Source organism: Mytilus edulis, chromosome 1, assembly GCF_963676685.1.
Source record: "Mytilus edulis chromosome 1, xbMytEdul2.2, whole genome shotgun sequence".
NCBI classification, from domain to species: domain Eukaryota; kingdom Metazoa; phylum Mollusca; class Bivalvia; order Mytilida; family Mytilidae; genus Mytilus; species Mytilus edulis.
The window spans coordinates 5728559-5748606 of NC_092344.1; the positions used below are offsets into that span (position 1 = coordinate 5728559).

General features: G+C 32.6%; 1 protein-coding gene across 1 annotated transcript; it reads right to left on the reverse strand.

Annotated features, from left to right (window-relative positions):
• Positions 1-1310: 1310 nt before the first annotated feature.
• Positions 1311-20033, reverse strand: LOC139510190 (ribosome biogenesis protein BRX1 homolog). The gene is made up of 10 exons (XM_071296645.1): positions 19877-20033; positions 8944-9055; positions 8275-8318; positions 7280-7350; positions 5898-5947; positions 4883-4956; positions 4484-4534; positions 2412-2547; positions 1967-2061; positions 1311-1510 (listed from the first exon to the last, which is right to left on the reverse strand). Exons 1-10 carry the CDS (start codon positions 19991-19993, stop codon positions 1325-1327), a joined length of 936 nt encoding a protein of 311 aa, XP_071152746.1. The 5' UTR covers positions 19994-20033; the 3' UTR covers positions 1311-1324.
• Between the last annotated feature and the right edge of the window lie 15 nt (positions 20034-20048).

Below are 20048 nucleotides of genomic sequence, written 5' to 3' on the forward strand. Positions count from 1 at the left end.
GTGCTATAGAACATCATATTTCCAAAGTTTGTCTTGTTGGCTGATAACAAAATGGATCAAAGACTTAAACAGTTGCAAAAATAAGGTAAAATGTCATGAACCCTGCTGAATAGATCTGTATACCTTAAGTCATCAATTGGTTGATCTCTTGCTTCAAATATCTGAGAAAAGAGTGTTACCAATAAACTTAAAAGTTAACCAATGAATCATGGAAATAAGTTCATGGTCAGATGAACACTACATGTACAGTTTATAATCATTCTAATACCAAATACAGTTGGCCTGCATATCAATACATGTACTATTAAATTACTGTCAAATTGTCATTTAATAAAATAATCCAAAAATAAAGTTTTGTAGCTGGTTCCTTACCGTCTAAGTTTTGAAGGCAGGCAGAAATGGTTTTGTATTCAATTTGTCTTGCATTAGAGACAACTCGACCCACTTCCAAATCTCACCACTCAAATACTCACTAATTATTATAATTTGCATCATTTTACCAAACTTGCACCACTCAAAAAACATAAAAAAATATAACAATCTTGAAGAAATGAGTTTACCGGTAATCATTAGATTTCTTATTCTTCTCTTAGTAAATTCCTCCTTTCTGAACATAATGCATCAGTACATAAAAAGAGTTTGAGAAACAAGAACTCAATCTGTGTACCACCATAAACATTTCCAGTAGTCTTCCAGTGGACCTGGCATGTTTTTAAAGTTGACATACTGTATGTTTTCTGGTCTGTACATCTGTTCATCCGTCCGTCTGTCCCGCTTCAGGTTAAAGTTTTTTGTCAAGGTAGTTTTTGATGAAGTTGAAGTTCAATCAACTTGAAACTTATTACACATGTTCCTTATAATATGATCTTTTTAATTTTAATGCCAAATTAGAGTTAAACCCCAATTTCACGGTCCACTGAACATAGCAAATGATAGTGCGATTGGGGCATCTGTGTACAGGGGACACATTCTTCTTTTACTTTGATAAAAAATGACTAAATTCCCTAAATTCCTCAAAATCTATTGTACCAGGTGCACAGCTCCAACTTGTGAGTAATATTTTGTGAAGTTCCAGGGATCTGGATTGAAAACAGTAGCAAAATTGTTTGTTGTTTATATTTTTTTGTCATATGATATAATTCTGTTTGAAAATTGGACAGATTTATTCCTATTCAGATAACATTCAAGACATATCTTGTTATCCTCAGCTTAAATTACAAAGAAGATGCACATCTTTGATGATAAAAAGTTACACAAGTCATGGCTATGGCGCTTTAATTCAATGTTCAGACACAAAAACAATGTAATTATTGAGAATTTTTATTCAAGTGACCCTATAAAATGTATTTTTGTCTGCTCCTTTTGCATCCTCTGGTCTTATTGTTACAAACACTTCATCAGTAGGGTCCATTTTATATGAGTCGGGTAAATATCTATCTTTTCTTGCTTGTTTGGAATGCAGTTTGTCAATATATTTCATAGCAACTTTCTGCTTCAAAGATCTTCTATACTGTAAAAAGAAATAGTAATAATATAGTAATACATCTTGCGAACAAGTTCCAATATATATTTATATAAATCAAATTACTGCCTGGATATGGAGTTACAGGGCCATAAAAATACTAGGTAAATTTAACATGGTGGTTTTTTTTTTAGTGTTGTATGTATGCTGTTTTTTCATTACAAAAAAACATTTATCCCCCCAATGATATGAACTATGAATGGTAGTGCAAATTTCTCTTCTATTACAAAGATGTGGTTGAATGCATGAATTTCATAGAAGCATTCAAAATCAGTACAAGGTTAAGATTCTAAAACAAATGATATTAGGTAACAATGTATAGTTGGTAAAGGGGTACACAATTTAAAATTACTTGGAAACAGTGATATAAACAGATGCAAATACATGTGGCTCACTAAATACCCACACCTCATTGAGGGGAAATAATATAATAAATATACAAACCTCATTTGGTGATACAAATGTAGGATTCTGATACAGAGTTGGACCACCAAAACTTCCACTAAACATTCTTATGGGGTTCAAAACAAATCTAGGCCCTGAAATTTGAAAATAAGTGTGAAAATCAAACATAATTATTTTTAAGGTACATTATTATTTTTTTTATTAGATGAATAGGTAAACAGAAAAAGTTACAGAAAAATATGATTAACCGTGTTTAGCTCTGATAATACTTAGTAATGATCATGTAGAATAAAAGTTGATTTAAAATAAAATTCTGTATAACATAACTTTCATATGGTAATATCAACAGGTACACCAATATCTGAACCACTTAAAACTAAAATATAGTTTAAAAGGAGAAAAATTATGGATTTTGAATGCCATTATCAATTACCCTGAGAGATAAAAATGTCATTCAGATATGTACAATAAAATGTTTTCTTACCTATTTCTGCCAAAGATCCATCTTCCTCTAAAATTTGATAGTTTCTGAACCATATCCTGTTATCATGTATGGAGAATGTATAAACATTGTCATAAAATGGCTGACTCTTAGGATGATAGTTTGGCGTTGAAAAGATCTGAAAGAAAATTTTCATTGAATTTTTCTATTGAGTTTTTTTAAGAGACAATAAACAAATTCTAAATAAAGATTTGCACTTCTAATCCTTTTCTTGAGTTCAGAGTTTGACACTTCAAAATCACATCATAGTTTATAGCATAGTTTATCATTGAAAGTAATTATTTTCAAGAATGCATAATTTCTTACAAAACCCTTTAAACTTTTGTTCTACTCTAAGTTTCACATGAACTTAACATAATGATCCATGACAATGAGGTCAAGGTCAGATAAATCCTGTCAGACACACATGTACACCTTACAAGAACTCCATACACCAAACATAGTTGGCCTATTGTAATTGAAAAACAGACCAAAACAAAACAAGAGGCTGTCACAATGACAGCAAACCGGATTTATTAACATTTATTTGTGTCCTGCCAATATCACAAGAACCATAACTGATGAACAGTGAAAGTGAAAATCGTCAATATCAAATTTGACCTCCATTTTGTCATCAGTATCAACATATTAAAATTTGAAAAGCTAAGGTTGAATGGTTCATGAGTAAATGCACGGACACGACTGGAAAAGCCATTTTTCAATCTTTCAAGAACCATAACTCCTGAACGGTAAAAGTAAAAATCATCATTATTGAACTTGACCTCCATTTTGTCATCAGTAACAACATATTAAAATTTGGGAAGCTTTGGTTGAACAGTTCATGCGTAAATACACGACTGGAAATGCCATTTTTCAATCTTTCAAGAACCATAACTCCTGAACGGTTAAAGTCAAAATCGTCATTATTGAACTTGACCTTCATTTTGTTGGCTGTAACAACATATTAAAATTTGAAAAGCTTTGGTTGAACGGTTCATGAGTAAATGCATGGACAACATTTGGTTGTCGCCCGCCCGGCCGCTGGCCGTACATCTCCAAATCAATAACCGACATTTTTGTCACAAAAATCCGGTTAAAAACTAAACATTTATCGATTGTTCACGTTTGAAGCGCCACTTTTGGGCTATATCTTGGCGACCAGTTTTTAATGGTGGAGGCAGCTGGAGTGCCTGAAAAAATCTAGCGACCTTTGGTAGGGAAACTGACAATTCTAGTCAATTAAGATTAGAGTCGAGTGCATGTGCACATCTGTGGTTTGAACTCACAAACTCTACTAATTAAACATTGACCAATGAACCATGGAAATGTGGTCAAGGGCAGATTGCTTTTTTTCTTATGTATGTCTAGTTATAGAATTCAGTTAAAAAGGCCTAAATTTAAACTTTGTCATTTTCCAGTTTTATTTGTCAAACACACAGGAAAACAAATTGCAATAGCAACAATGCAAAAGATTTTGTCAGAAATGAAATTTTAGGTAGTGTTTAAATCAGTGTTTATATTGACCAGATTGAAAATATATTATTGGTATTGAATAAATACAATGTCACAATCAGTTTTGTGAGATGATACATGCATTTTGATCAATTTAGAAGACGAGTTTTTTCTTCAGGTAAATTAATAAATGGGTGATGGGTTTCTCTTAGAAGAAATTTAAAGGTCCATATGAATAAACTAGACAGAGAACAATAGCTATTGCATTTATTCAATGGGACAAGGGAATTGATTTTTTTTTTTTTTTTACATGTAAACTGCAAATGATTCTGAGTAAAACTTTCATTTCTTTTGCAATAATGCAATTTTCACTTTAAACATATACTGACATGTCACTAGAAAACAAACATGGCACTGCATAAGAAAATTTAGTTGGCAAAAGACTTCTCTAGCTGTCAATAAAATAGAAGTGCATTTCCCCCATGAATAACAAACAGTCAAAAGATAACTTAAATAGATCCCTAGGGGAGAGAACTTATTATGTGTAGGGTGAAAAGTGAGAGAGACATATAGTTCATTCCTTAAAATCTTGGAAATGAATAGCTTATTTGTATGTATAATACCTGTGTAAATAATTCTTTCATTAAAGTCCAGTGTGGTTCTGAATCAAAAGTCTGAAAAGATAAAACACATATTTATTTCAAACAATTTATAATTTGTTTTAAACAAAAAGAAATTAGGCTTGCTAAAAATCTTATGTGTAGCAATGTAAATAAAAAGCTGCATTTGAATGATAGAACTGTACTACTTATTTTCATCATTTACTTCCAATTACTTAAAAAGTTACTTTTTTGAAATAATCAAAAATATGATAAGAAAGCTTTTCCTTTTTATAAAACTTGAATTTCATGTGATAAATCCCACAAATCTGACTAACACTGAATTTAAAAAAAAAATTATATGAATAGACAAAACAAATACAACATCAGATTAAACCTAAATCAAATGTTATTATCTCTTACCTTATCAAAAGACAAAAGTGGTCTGGATCCTTTAAGACAATTACCAGTCATTTTCAGTTCTAACATAGTGTGTACTGTAAAAGAAAAAGTCTAGTTTAATCTCAAAACAGGCAAAGCAATACAAATATAAGAATCTTAAAACATCAATACAGTCGATTTAAATTACCTAGAAGAAATAAGCATCTAAACCACACTGTGTTGTGACCCATGAAATATTCAAAAAAAAAATTCATTTACACCTTTTTTAACTGTAGGTTCTCATTCATGAATATTAAATTGCATGAAATTATCCAAACAAAGTATTCTGCAGAAAACAATGTTTAAATTAAATAAATTATTTAAACAACCCTAAAAACATTCTTACAAAGAAAAGTCCTTTTGAATGTATTTCCTATAAACTGTGTAAAATTATATAGTAGTTAATAATTGGAACAATAAATATCCTTATTCTTATTGTGAAAACCCATTATATATGTTTCTTATTGTTAATATTCAAAAAACAAAAAACAACAAGTGAAACTGCGAGCTAGTGCTCACTGATGATACCCCCGCCGCAAGTGGATAATATTAATAGTGTAAAAATATGCAAGTGTTCGGTAAACAGGAAGTTGTCGAGTGATGAATCTGAAAACGCATCACACGGTATAGCTGACTTATATAAATCCTGAAACCAAATTTCAGAAATCCTTGTATTGTAGTTCCTGAGAAAAATGTGACGAAAATTTTCAACTTGGCTATCATGTGTAAAATCATACAAGTGTTCGGTAAACAGGAAGTTGTCAAGTGATCAATCTGAAAACGCAGCACACCGTATAGCTGACTTAGATAAACCCTGAAACCAAATTTCAGAAATCCTTGTATTGTAGTTCCTGAGAAAAATGCGACGAAAAATATTCATGGGACGGACGTACTAACGGACTGACAGACAGAGGTAAAACAGTATATCCCCCCTTTTTTAAAGCGGGGGTATAACGAAATGTAACATTTCCAATTAAATTTTGATATATATACAAACCATTTTCTACTAAAAATTTTACAGAGGGTCCTCTGGGAGCATTGGCTATCCTGGAAAAGAGACATTGGAGAAAATATTATCTAAGCTTGAATTTCGATACTAAAATATATTTTGATCAGGGAATCAACTTGATAAATACAGATATGGTAAAAACTCAATTTATATAAAACTTAAAAGATTTGAAAGCCATTCATATGAAGATTGAGCAGATATTACATTTTTTGCATAAGGTAGCAATAAACAGTTAGGAAAAAATATCAAAATTTGCCCTCATCAATTTTACCATCCCCTTTTCATTGCTTTCTTGCAATATTAAGCTTACTATTTTTGTCATATATGTGCATATGTATGTAATCAGAATCTTCCAAAGATTTTATATCCAGTATATAAAATGGTAAAATATAGTTTCTTTTGGGTGTATCCATGGCAACAATCTGCATTTATTTGCACTAAAATCTTGCAAAAAGGGGGGAAAAGATGTCACATATTTCCCCAAAATTCGACTAAAAGCAGAATTTCAATCGCTGGAAGTAATACCTTTTCTGAAGCTGTTTACATATATCTCTCAGTTAATCCGATGAAAATCATATGTCTTTCGTCTCATTTTTTTGTAAAATTGCGTCAAAAACTTCGTGTAGAAAAAAAGTGTTTGTACACATTACATTAATTTCTGGACCGATGGTTGGTCTAGCTATGAAAATACGGAGAGTCAAACAGAAAATAGCCAATAAAACATGTAAAAAATCATCTTGATGATCTCATAAACCATCTTTGAAGGCTAAATTAGTACTCAGCTGTCTAAAAATGAATTTTATTACACAATAACTTTCATAATTGAAAAATCCACCGGGGCCAAAATGCGAAACTAAACTCCTAACTGTGTATTGTTACCTAATATATATCCTGATTTTTTTGGGCAAAAAAAACCCACAATTTCATATGTGAAATAAATCCTGCATTTTCACTCCTCTGATATCTTAGATAAATTTGTTTTTTTTTATGTGGGCATACTTTTCAATCCAAACTATACTCAAAAGGGAAACCAGGAAAATTAAGTTATTCTAACTTCATAATAGTTTACTGTAATGGTATCTTGTTGAAGGCAAAATTTGTTTTTATTTTCTGATTTTCTTTATCTTCATCATTTCAGGGAAAATTTAAGATCAAGTATGATAACTTATAACTTTACAAAGTAGGGGGCAAAATATGGGATTCATTGTGCCTACTTATTTAATTATTGCAAGGGGTGCATTTTAAAGGCAACTCTGATTTTTTTTTTTTACCATAACCATTATACAGCAATCAAATTGATTTGATTGGACTCACACTGAAAGTATTTCATAAAACTGAACAAAATGTCAAACTATCAATAAAACACATACCACATATACAAATCTTTCCTTTTCTTTGCTTCAAAGAATATACATTTATTGCAGTTTTTCATTTCACAGATCTGAAAAAAATAAAGAGAGGAATTTTTTCTATTGGCAGAAAAAGAGGTAATTCATTGCTTGTGCATTGGTCCAACACAAGGGACAGTTAATGTGTCAAATTCTTGTAGGAACTGACAAAACTGACATTTATCTCTATAGATCAAAATTTCACAACTTATTTTCATATCTAAATTTTTCGGAAAATTCTTTTCTTTGTCAGATCAATAAATTAAAAAAAAAAATCCATGAATTTTCCTATTCAAAATCTAACAAATGTATAAAACACATGTTACCAAAGCTTTACAAGAATTCTTGATTCAAAATGGTTTACCAGATGAAGATATGGTATGAGTGCCAATGAGACCACTGCATTTCATTATATCCTGCACATAGGCGGATCCAGGGGGGGCCCCCCCCTTCCGTGGGAAAAATTTGGTTGATTATATAGGGAATCATTGAAGCATGACTGGAGCGGGCCCCTCCTTAGGTCAGTCAGCGGGCCACCCCTTAGGAAACGTTCTGGATCCGCCACTGCTGCATCTCACCAACCCTTTTATTTTTATAACTCCCAGTTTTACAATGTAACTAGGAAATAAGATTCAGCTTGCAACCCCAGATAAATTCAGAGGAATAGTCAAATAGTCAAAGACACTCAAATAGACAGTTTAACCGTATAATATATAAAAGTTATAATACTATTGCATCCTGTTTAATGCCAGAAAATCAGTACTGCCAAAAACAATAACAGTGGCGGATCCAGGGTGTGGGGGACAATCTATGCATTTGAATGGGAACATGTAGTTGAAACATCCTCTTTGTCCTGGGTTAGGAGCGGATTTGAAAAGATTGCAGCTAATGCAAATATGGTGGTGGATTGTCTGTAAAGACTTTAGAAAAGTGGACCTTATTACACAGGGCACATTAATTCAATTAAATAAACAAACCTCATTCACAACAAACAACTGGTCTTTCTTGTCCATTTTACTTTCTACAAGGTAAACAAATGTAAAATGTAAATTATAACACAAATTACAAAGCAATAGGCTGCAATGTGGTCTTAACTCTTGATGTGTATTTTTTGCAAACAGTGTCCAGAAGATCTGCATGTCCTGTTAGTAATACACAATGGGTCATAACATATATTCTTAATATCATCATCATATTTCATTGACTTCAATATCAAATGTGAATTATTAAATCATTTTATACTTGATTTCAATAATTTTTTACATCTTTTCATTTTATGTTTGAAAACAATGATTGTAATTATTACGTTTACTCTGGGTGTTGTGAAATAGCAAATACTAGTTTGTGTATTTGAATTCTTTCCTTTAAAAATGTTAAATTGAGAAAAATTATCACATGATAAATGATATATAATCTGTACATGCTGTACATTCTCTATGAATGGAAACCTAAAATGGTGATTTGCTGGTTACCCAAAATAATTATTTTTTTTCAAAATTCTTCAAATCTAAAGGTACTGCGAGCAAAGCTCACAAAATGTGTTAGAGCACAACATGTTCAGGATAGATGGATACACAACAAAACAGTATAGCATAAGAAGTTCATCAATGATAAAGGTATTAATATAACAGACAAGTGTACAATACCTGCTTTTGAGTGTGGCATTAAAGTTCTTAAATCCTTCATCAAATGTCTGGCTCTATAAGATACACCTCTAGAAGAAAATACAAGAACTCTCTCTTTGTTGATCCATTTTTTCTACAAAAAAGTAAAAGTTGTAATCTATTAATTGTCAAAGGGTCAATATAGATATTTTGTTCTGTTAATCTGTTATGGTAACATTATTGTTTCAGACTTAAATGATTGTTAAATGTTGAGGTAAAGTAAACATCAGTATGTTGATGGTTTTCTGAAACTGAAGAAGAAAAAAACAGAAATCTGCAATTGTCAGCTCCAGAATACAGGGCTTTCCATTGAAGCCGGTAGCTGGCAGAAATCCGCCAATTACGGTGGCTTCAAGTGCCGGCTACTTTACTGCCAAAAATATAAAAGAAAAAAGAAAAAAATATCTTTTTTAAATGTTTACAGGCAGCCGAGAGACGTACATGTATTGTCGCAAAGTTGTGGTCACGATAAACAAGGATGAAAAGTCAGTGTTTACTTAGGGCTAAATATAGTTCACATGAATTCAGCTCACTGATTGGTTGTCTATTTAAAGTCAGAATGCATGGTTTCTTTTCAAAGATAAGAGAGAGACGTTCCGGTGGTCATTGAACGATAACAATAGAGAAGTTCTGATGGTCATTAACTCGTTGGCTTTTTTTTGGCTTTTTAAACGAAGACAATCAACTAGGATGACAATCTTATGTTATGGAATAATATCAGTAAAATTAAAGAAAGTGTAGTAGATCATATTGTTCAGAATCTGGAAAACAGTATCTTTTGAAGTTCTGACAGGGTTCATACACCTTTTTAGTTCCATTTTTCCATGACTTTTCCATGACTTTTCAAGGATGTTTTATGAAATTTCCATACCCCAAAATTATAGACCAAAAAGTCATCCCTAATGCTATAACCATGCTTTTGTGTCCTTTCCATGCAACTAAATAAACAATCTTTTTAACATCCAATAATGACACAATTGCACTGAAACACAATGAGAAATACCAACATATTTATGAATGACAATACTGAGTTAAGTTTGCTAACAATGATGTAGACCTACTTGTTATCAAAGATTCTATGAAAGAGTATGACCTACACACTCATTTGAATGTCCCCTTTGGTATATGTTCTGCCTCTTTTTACAGTATAAAAGAATATATACAAATTTTGAAATATTTTAATAAACAAAGTATTAGAAAAGGTTATTTGGCATAATCCTCTTGACTGGTTGGACTTTCATCAAACAGATAATACATTGTAGACAAAAAACTATCACCTTCCTACTTAGAGGCATCATTGCCATTTCAGAAGTGACATTTGTCTACTATCCAGAAACATATTCTTAAATACCGAGACGATATCCTCACAACTTTTGTATGAAAAATTGCGCTTTACTATATGTAGGACTCTTATCATTTCAGCTCCTCTATCCATACATTATCATTAAAAGTGTTTTTCAACGCTGTTTGGTAGCAATAACTTCGTTTTCGAATATTCCGATAGCTGGTTTCTTATTTCAATACTGTTAAAGCAAATTGCACTATGAAGGGAACCAGATGCGGTTGCATATATTTATAAACAATTTTGAAGAAACGAATTTTAAATTCTCATTTTACAATTTACCACAACTGGGGCCTTGTTTCTAGCATTCGAAAAAGAAACAGTTTCGACAAAAACTACGGGGATAATTTAATTTTAGATGTTTGAAGACATGCAATAAAGATTACAGTGCAAATAATCATTTTCCATGACTATTCAAGGACTTGTCACTAAAATATAGCTTTCCATGACTTTTAAAGGCCTTTCCCCCCCTAAATAAAAATCCATGACTTTTCCAGGATTCCATGCCCCGTACGAACCCTGAGTTCATTTTTCAAAACCCATGTGGGGTCAGAGAATCAAGGTCAAAAACAAAAGTAGAATATTGTCGACTCGACCTCAAATAAATAACATTTCCAAATGATTTATGTATCCGACTTATTGAACAGTTTACAACAACAAAAAGAGAAAATCAGACGATATGTCAATTTTCTGTCAATGCTCGAGAAATAATTGTATGATTTAAATACGCGTAACAGTCTTTAGAGAGAAAAAGGGGGTCATTTGTTTACAAATGCACGTAGTTATGCAAAATAAATCGATCAAGATTTCTAACAAACCGAATTATAATATAAAACTCATTTAAAAGTAAAAGAATTTTAAGCATAAGGTAATAAAAATTAAAAAAACTATAACATAAAAAAAAATGAAATTTCTCTCAGATTTTTTTTTCTTTCTTTAATTTTATACATAAACCAGATGCTCTGCAGGGCGTAGCTTTATACGACCGCAGAGGTTGAACCCTGAACAATTGGGGCAAGTATGGACACAACATTCAAGCTGGATTCAGCTCTAAATTTGGATTGTGATTAAATAGTTGACACAGCATAGGTTTCTGACACAGAATGAATGTGTTCTAATGAACTTAAAATTTTTGTTTTCTCTTAGAGCAATTCACTATGCTGTTGAATATTAATCCTCTCAAAAAAATGTTTGAAGAAATTTTCTTTTTTATTTATGAAATTTCAAATGAGAAAAATTGAACCCAATTTTTTTAATCACATCCCCCTTTCCCTTATTCCAAAACTAATCTCAATTAAAATTTCTAATGGAGTTTGCAACAATAACTACTCATTTAAATACATCATAAAATATTAAGATGTAAAAAAACTGCTTGTTATCACTGAATGGTAAAGATTATTTTAATTTATCAGTTGGTAGTAAAAAGTGAATATACATTGTATATAACAAAGATTTAAGTTGATTCTGGACAAAGAAAGATAACTCCAATTAAAAAAAATCTTGCTTTTGCACAATATTTTGCAATTAGATATTTCTTGCTTACTATTCTGGACAAAGAAAGATAACTCTAATTAAAAAAAAATTTGCTATTTCACAATATTGTGCAATTAGATATTTCTTGCCATTGCGCAATACTGTGCAATTGAAAAGACTTGCTATTGCACAATACTTAATATAATAATTTTAGATCCTGATTTGGACCAACTTGAAAACTGGGCCCATAATAAAAAATCTCAGTACATTTTTGGATTCAGCATATCAAAGAACCCCAAGATTCCAATTTTTGTTAAAATCAGACTTAAGTTTAATTTTGGACCCTTTGGACTTTAGTGTAGACCAATTTGAAAACAGGACCAAAAATGAAGAATCTACATACACAGTTAGATTTGGTATATCAAAGAACCCCATTTATTCAATTTTTGATGAAATCAAACAAAGTTTAATTTTGGACCCCGATTTGGACCAACTTGAAAACTGGGCCAATAATCAAGAATCTAAGTACATTTTTAGATTCAGCATATCAAAGAACCTAACTGATTCATTTTTTGTCAAAATCAAACTAAGTTTAATTTTGGACCCTTTGGACCTTAACACTTTCACTACTGATTTTATTTTTTCCGCGGGTTTCTGTGGCCGAGGCAAATTTGCACGCTCAGATTCCCCAGCCTGAATTAATTTCGTGACCGGCGCTTCAAGAAAAGTTGCAAATTGAAAAACGTGCTGTAACTCGAGAACGCAGTCTCGGATCGCCTAAACAAGTGATACAGAAGTTCAAAAGGTTGCTCTGTACAAAATTTTCCTAGTGAATTAAAATTAAAACAAAGAATAATGTCTTTACAATGCTTGGAAGATCGATTTTTGTTACCTTGTTAGCTCAATGTTGCCAAAATGTCGACATTCGGATGTACTTGTTTACGTTAAAAATGTGTTTAAACGGATAATATTCAGCAAATCATTATTACCGAGTCTTCTTATTTATCTTATCACCCGTTTTTGTCATTTAAACATCATGTATAGCAAAACCGAAGCTTTTTATCTCTCATAAATTGACCGTTTGACTTTTCGTTTCCGACCGCCATTTGTATTGATGAAAAGACAACTCTGTCAATCGACGAACGACTACTCGTTTTCAAAGTGATAGATCATGATACGATTATATACGATTACCACGGATACGTTGTTGATATTGTAAACACTGGTATTAAAGAGTGTTATTAAACAAACAAGATATGTTTGTTGTTTCATTTTCCCTGGTAAACATTACAATACTTTATAAAAAAAAAAAAAAAAAAAAAAAAAAATCTGCTAAAAAATATATTTTTCTGTCTATGCTGCCTATTTTAGAAGAATAAAAAAGCAGAATATAGTCATTATCTTTTATAAGTCGATAAAAAAAATAGACTAATTAATTTACCAGGGTCAACCATTATATATATACAAGTACTTTTGTTGTTGGTCTATTTTTCAAAGGTTTGGTTATTTTTCAACTTCCTCTATTACCAATATGCAACAGCTTTGTTCTAGATTTTCTGATTGTGTAATTTGAAAAACTTTTAATCACTGAGTATATAAAATATATTAAATTACTATTTTAATTATGATAGATACTTTAATTATCATATATATACATGTACATTGTAATCATGCGAAGAATAATCACTTACACAATGAATTTCTACTCTCATTACACATGTACACATATCTGTCATATGTTTCATCCTTTCTTGATAATTCAGTGCAGTTTCATTTTTCCCATATCAAGTCACAAAACTTTAGATTTTGATAAAAAATTAAGCAATATCTTCCCATTTATATAATCAGTATTACAATTAACTAAGAGAATTTGATAACTAAAGTATGAACGTTCAACAATAAAATTTTAACAAACAACAAGAACAAATTAAATACAGCAAACTTGACTTCTCTCTTTTTTGTTCCAGTTTGAAGGCATGTGTGTAAACTTATGTCTAGTAATGGCCTTCCCCTGCTCACCCCAGCACAAAATATCTATTTATCAATCCTTTTTACCAGCAAACAAGAAAACTGAAGAAATTTTAGGTTGGATGAATGGTAAATATGAAGGTATTACAAATTTAACAATCCCAACTAAAATGAAACATACTTTTTGAGCCATTGCATTTTTTTTTTGATAATAACAATAATACTAGATGTATTGGTCAGCCACCACATTTGAAGTGTAGTCAACAATGGCAGAGGGGTAGTTTAACCTCTTATCTTGCGAACTGGCCAACATTTAACATGACCAATATATATATATTATATTAACAAGATTGATACATTTGTTTTGTTCTTCAGAGTTTCAACTAATGAAACAACAGGTTTAATATTACCGAAAGGATCAACATGATGGTCAGAGAAATGAAGGTACCATAAAATATGGGTATACCTGTCCCTAATCATTGTACAAGAAAATATTGAGGTGACCATTATTGGATCTGTTAACCAATACAACTTTGTAAATGGTATGCAAGACCAAGAAATGCTTTCATTTCTTATTTGTAGCTCCAAGGCATTTTGTTGTCATTTTGCCTTTGCCTTTGTAGTGAATATGAAAATAGGGAGATAAGGTATGATTGCCAATAAGACAACTATCCACCAAAGTTCAAATACAGTGGATGTAAGCAATTATAGGCAACCATATGGCCTTCATCAATGAGAAAAACGCATAATGTAATGTCAGCTATAAAAGGCCCGCCAGACATGGGAAATATTAAACAATTCGACTGAGAAAACTAACTGCCTATATATATAGCTACATGTACTTGATTACAAAACAATTAATCTAAAATGAAAATGACAGGCATGAACCAACAACAACCAGTAAACTACATGCTCCTGATTTGGGACAGGCACATAAGATTAGTGTGGCAGGGTTAAACATGTTTGTGAGCGCTCAACATTTCCCCTTATCTGGGATAGTGGCATAACAGCACCTATAAAAATCAGTGGAAAGCTTAAAGTTATCAGTTTTGTTGATTTAAATGCATTCAAGAAAAGGATTGTCCATATAAAGTTGCCCGAAATCTGACACCTCCTTTTCAGCACCCATGACATGACTTAGCCCAGTATTCCCACAAGGGGCAAATATATATGTAGACCTTTTTCAACACTACTAATCTCATTGTAATGTTTGTGCCACCAATCACCACCATCTCCTCACCAATTAATATTAACTTCCTGCTCCCCTATGGCTTCCTCATTATAGCCCTCACTGTCATCTTTCCCCTGCCAATTCTGACCATTTCGTAACCTTTCCTCATTAAGTAAGACCTCGTGTCCGGCATTTATTACATCAGTTTCACTGAACATGCAAATTCTACATCAGTTTTGTCTAACGACATTTTCACACTGCAATAGTAGCAGACGAAGTTTCACTTTCCAAACTACTTTCAATTTCGTGCATTGTTCTCCCGTACATTCACAGCCCTATCCGCTTATTTCACCCGATACTCAATCAAAGTGTATGTGTCAACCGAGTACCAGCTTTTCAAAGCCATATTTCTGTTCCCTCGAAATCAAGAATTGTTTTTGTAGCAAAGCCATGAACGCGAAAAAACTTACTTGTCTAGTTCCGATTTTTGTGGGAAGCAAAGGCTTTAAAAAGATCGCTATCATATTTATTGAAGACATATTTAACCATTTATTTTTATTATATAGTTAAAACTACCTAAGAATTATAAAGGGCTTCATCAAAACACAGAAAACAGCTGTACTTCCACTCCTCGTTATCGAGAGGAGCCATTTTGAAACCCCACATGACCTCAAAACGTGTTTCCGGTTCTAATTTTAGAAAATAAAATTTTCCGATTTGATTTATTTACCTTTCACGATGTTTTTAATGCTGTTGAAGAACTGAAATAATACCCTCAGATATCGTAGATTTTAAATGAAACATTGATTTCAACTGTTAAGAACGGCAAATAGCGTAAAACTGCGGCTTTTATTGGGACAATATTTATGTATCCTGAAAGATACACTCGCCCTGCGCATCGTGTATCCTCAAGGATACATCCGCCCTGCGCATTGTGTATCCTCAAGGATACACTCGCCGCGAAAGGGTTAATGTAGACCAATTAGAAAACGGGACCAAAAGTTAAGAATCTACATACACAGTCATGACAGTTAGATTCGGCATATCAAAGAACCCCAATTATTCAATTTTGATGAAATCAAACAAACGTTTAATTTTGGACCCTTTGGGCCCCTTATTCTGTTGGGACCAAAACTCCCAAAATCAATACCAACCTTCCTTTTATGGTCATAAACCTTGTGTTTAAATTTCATAGATTTCTATTTACTTATACTAACGTTATGGTGCGAAAACCAAGAAAAATGCTTATTTGGGTCCCTTTTTGGCCCCTAATTCCTAAACTGTTGGGACCTAAACTCCCAAAATCAATACCAACCTTCCTTTTGTAGTCATTAACATTGTGTTTAAATTTCATTGATTTCTATTTACTTAAACTAAAGTTATTGTGCGAAAACCAAGAATAATGCTTATTTGGGCCCTTTTTTGGCCCCTAATTCCTAAACTGTTGAAACCAAAACTCCCAAAATCAATCCCAACCGTTCTTTTGTGGTCATAAACCTTGTGTCAAAATTTCATAGATTTCTATTCACTTAAACTAAAGTTATAGTGCGAAAACCAAGAAAATGCTTATTTGGGCCCTTTTTGGCCCCTAATTCCTAAAATGTTGGGACCAAAACTCCCAAAATCAATACCAACCTTCCTTTTGTGGTCATAAACCTTGTGTTAAAATTTCATAGATTTCCATTCACTTTTACTAAAGTTAGAGTGCGAAAACTAAAAGTATTCGGACGACGACGACGACGACGACGATGACGCCAACGTGATAGCAATATACGACGAAAAATTTTTCAAATTTTGCGGTCGTATAAAAATGGTCATTTGAAAGATGAAATTAGGTGCCAGGAGATTGCGAGAATGCAGGATTTTGCTCTCTTTAGGCCGTAAGGCATCAAACTTACAGCTTGGTGGGCGTCCGGCTTTGCCGAACGCATGTAGCCCTCTTTAAGTGACATATCAGTGTAATGTCTATGATTGATTGATTGATTGTTGGATACTCAATGTCCAGAAACGTCTCAGAATATTTTTTTTTTTTATAGCATTCATAGTTCATGTAGTTCTAACACAGATCAGTTCAAAAACTCTATTTTTCTGCGAATTGCAGCATATTAGAAACATCTGGAGGACTCAATGGTATCAGGTCCGTACACGTCCAACACACTTATGCACCCTACACGTTTGCATCTCTGTCCTCACATGTTCTCCCCCGAAGTCTGTTCGCACCCTGCACCATTTGTACACATTCACACCAAATTTTTATTCAAATTTCAGTTGAATTATACGATATTTTTTAAATGTATATATATATATGTATGACTCTAAAGTGCAATGGGGACGCTAAATTACGATGGTCACGCTAAAGTGTGATGGTCTACGCTAAAGTGCGATGCTTCCATACGCTAAAGTCTGATGGTCCCCAAAAATATTGACGTTAGAAACGTAGTTCGATACTGACGTTAACAGTCGTTTAAATACAAACCAAAAATGAACATTCCAGAAGATAGATTAGGAATATTTTATTAACAATTTTTACACCAAATGTCCATGACTTACGATTAATTGATTTAATTTAACCGTTCTTTGTCGGCTAAATCACAATGTTTATTTTTTCGAGTGCTGGAAGAAGGACTTGTATCCTACAGTCGACCATTTTACTATATACGAAAAAGGAGAAAGATCGGCGAACATTGCATTTCTCTTGCATTTAGATTAAAACTTTAACAAATAAATGTTGCATATCCCGACAATGAACGAATTTTGTATTTTTGATTTTCAATGACAAATGTAAGGGAGGTTGTAACATTAGTGTGAACGGCATTCTACACCAATTATCCAAATATTCAATACGCTCCAAATTGTTAAAAATTTATTTTACATGATTTATAATATTTGCAAAACATAAAATACCTTTATAGCAATTATTACTTGGTTGGACTTCATAATTTAGAAACAATCACTTCAGTCTACCAGTAAATTGTAAAGCCTATCACATATGTTATACCTTAGCATAATAGCTTTTGCAAAAAGACTTTTTTAACCTCGATGTTTTATTACTTCGAATCTTACCCTTTGGACCATCGCACTTTAGGGTGACACACCATTGTACTTTAGCGAACAAACAACCATCGCACTTTAGCGTGAGACGCCATAGTACTTCAGCGTTACCATCGCACTTTAGCGTTACCATCGTACTTTAGCGTTACCATCGCACTTAAGAGTACCATCGCACTTTAGAGTCTTACATATATACCAAAAATGTTTATAGCAAAACACTCATACATGTGATTCTTCCGGCGGGAGTTAAAATCTCCCGCTTTTCAGACCCTCTTCCGTCCCTCCCGTTAAAATTTGAAATCTTCCGCTTTTTGAAAATGTCAATCTCGAAAAAATTTCAGTAGACATTTCTGTTTACAAAATAGATACGGACAGGGAAAAAGTCCGAGAAACTCTAAATTGATATAGGAAAAGTCCGAGAAAAACGGAAGTTTCCTGTAATGGAATTTGTGTCAAAAAGGTAATAGGAAAATAGCCTTAAGTAATCAATGAAGGTGTTAAGGATTATAGACTGTATATACAACAATAAAAGATGATTGGCATTTACCTAGTAATCAACTAGCTAGTTAAATATACATGTCTGGATGATTAAAAGTGATACTGACAATGGAACAGTTGTATAAACATCGACTTTATAAATTGTGATGCTATTGAAAACATGGAACAGACTTAGTTTATACTGAACCTCAAAGACAATAAAATCAACTCAAATATGATATTTATGTCTTGTCTTCTATCTAGGCCAATGGAATACCTATATAAGTGTGTTTGTCTTATAATTTGACAAAATACAAACTGTATCATGTTATCATCAAATACATGTACCCCAGCATAATATTAAAGAAGACACAGTAATGAGTATCTAGCCAAATTTAAAAATGGTGCAAGTCCAGTGCCAAGGGTCAAGACAATGCTTACTACACTTCATGCAAAGCTGACTATGGGGCCCTAATTACTTGACCAAAAATATGGAGACAGCTACCCACCAGAAAGCCCACAACTCTATCAATTCAACACCTTCTTTTACAAACATGTTCAGTAGTGGTACTAAAGTTGACAATGTGGCTAAAGCAGAGGTACTTTTTGCCAACTATGTATGATGGCTGATCACTTTATCTTTGAACTATATATGATGGCTGATCACTTTAACTTTGAACTATATATGATGAATAAATATTTGACCCCCCCCCCCCCCCTTTATCTTCTATTTTACTAAGTAAAAATGGCTATGCAGGTGCTTGAAGGTATGAAATCATTGGGCTTTTTTTAACAAAAAAGGAAGATATGCAGTTTAAACACACACGAAAAAACCATTGCGTACGTCGATAAAAAATCTCCAGTTATGAGGCCCAAACTCCAGCTGAAAATTTCCAAATCTCCAGTTGTGGCTTGACAACTCTGTCACATGTATGAACACTTACCATGACCCCAAAAACAACTTGTCAGAATCTCACTTTATTTAGAAACCATGATAAAAATATATGTGTACAGCAATACACTTACCAAAACTTGATTACAAATTTTTTAAACACAAAACCAATAAAAGGTGTACAGTGTGACAGTGAAAGGGGGCGAACATGAATGGGAGCCAACTTGAGTGGGCGCAACTGGATGAAGATTCAGACTCAATAGTGTACATCACTAAAACTGATGTGTTTTAATCAGAAGTCCCCAGCAAGCGCTACTAACTTGTACCCAAACCACTTGAATCCGTCACAAAATAGCCAAAAGAAATATCTGATGTACCCATCCTAATAATTAGAAGTGGGAAATACAAATACAGAATTGGACAATCTTGATTTGAATGGTTCCTCATGAAGTCATAAATACTATTTTCATGGTTTCAAAATATAATTGTCTATCATGTTTTTGTAAAAAAAAAAAATCAAGACAAATACACTATAAATTACAATTTTTTTCAGTGGCTCGTCTGAAGATATTGTGGTGGGTAAGTGCACATCATTTTCTTTTTGAGAAGCCTTTTCTTCCTTTTCAACATCAGCACGTGTTCGCTTTTTCTTCGCCATGTTTACATTTGTGATTTGCTCCGCAAAAGTGCTCTAATATTTTTTTTAAATATGT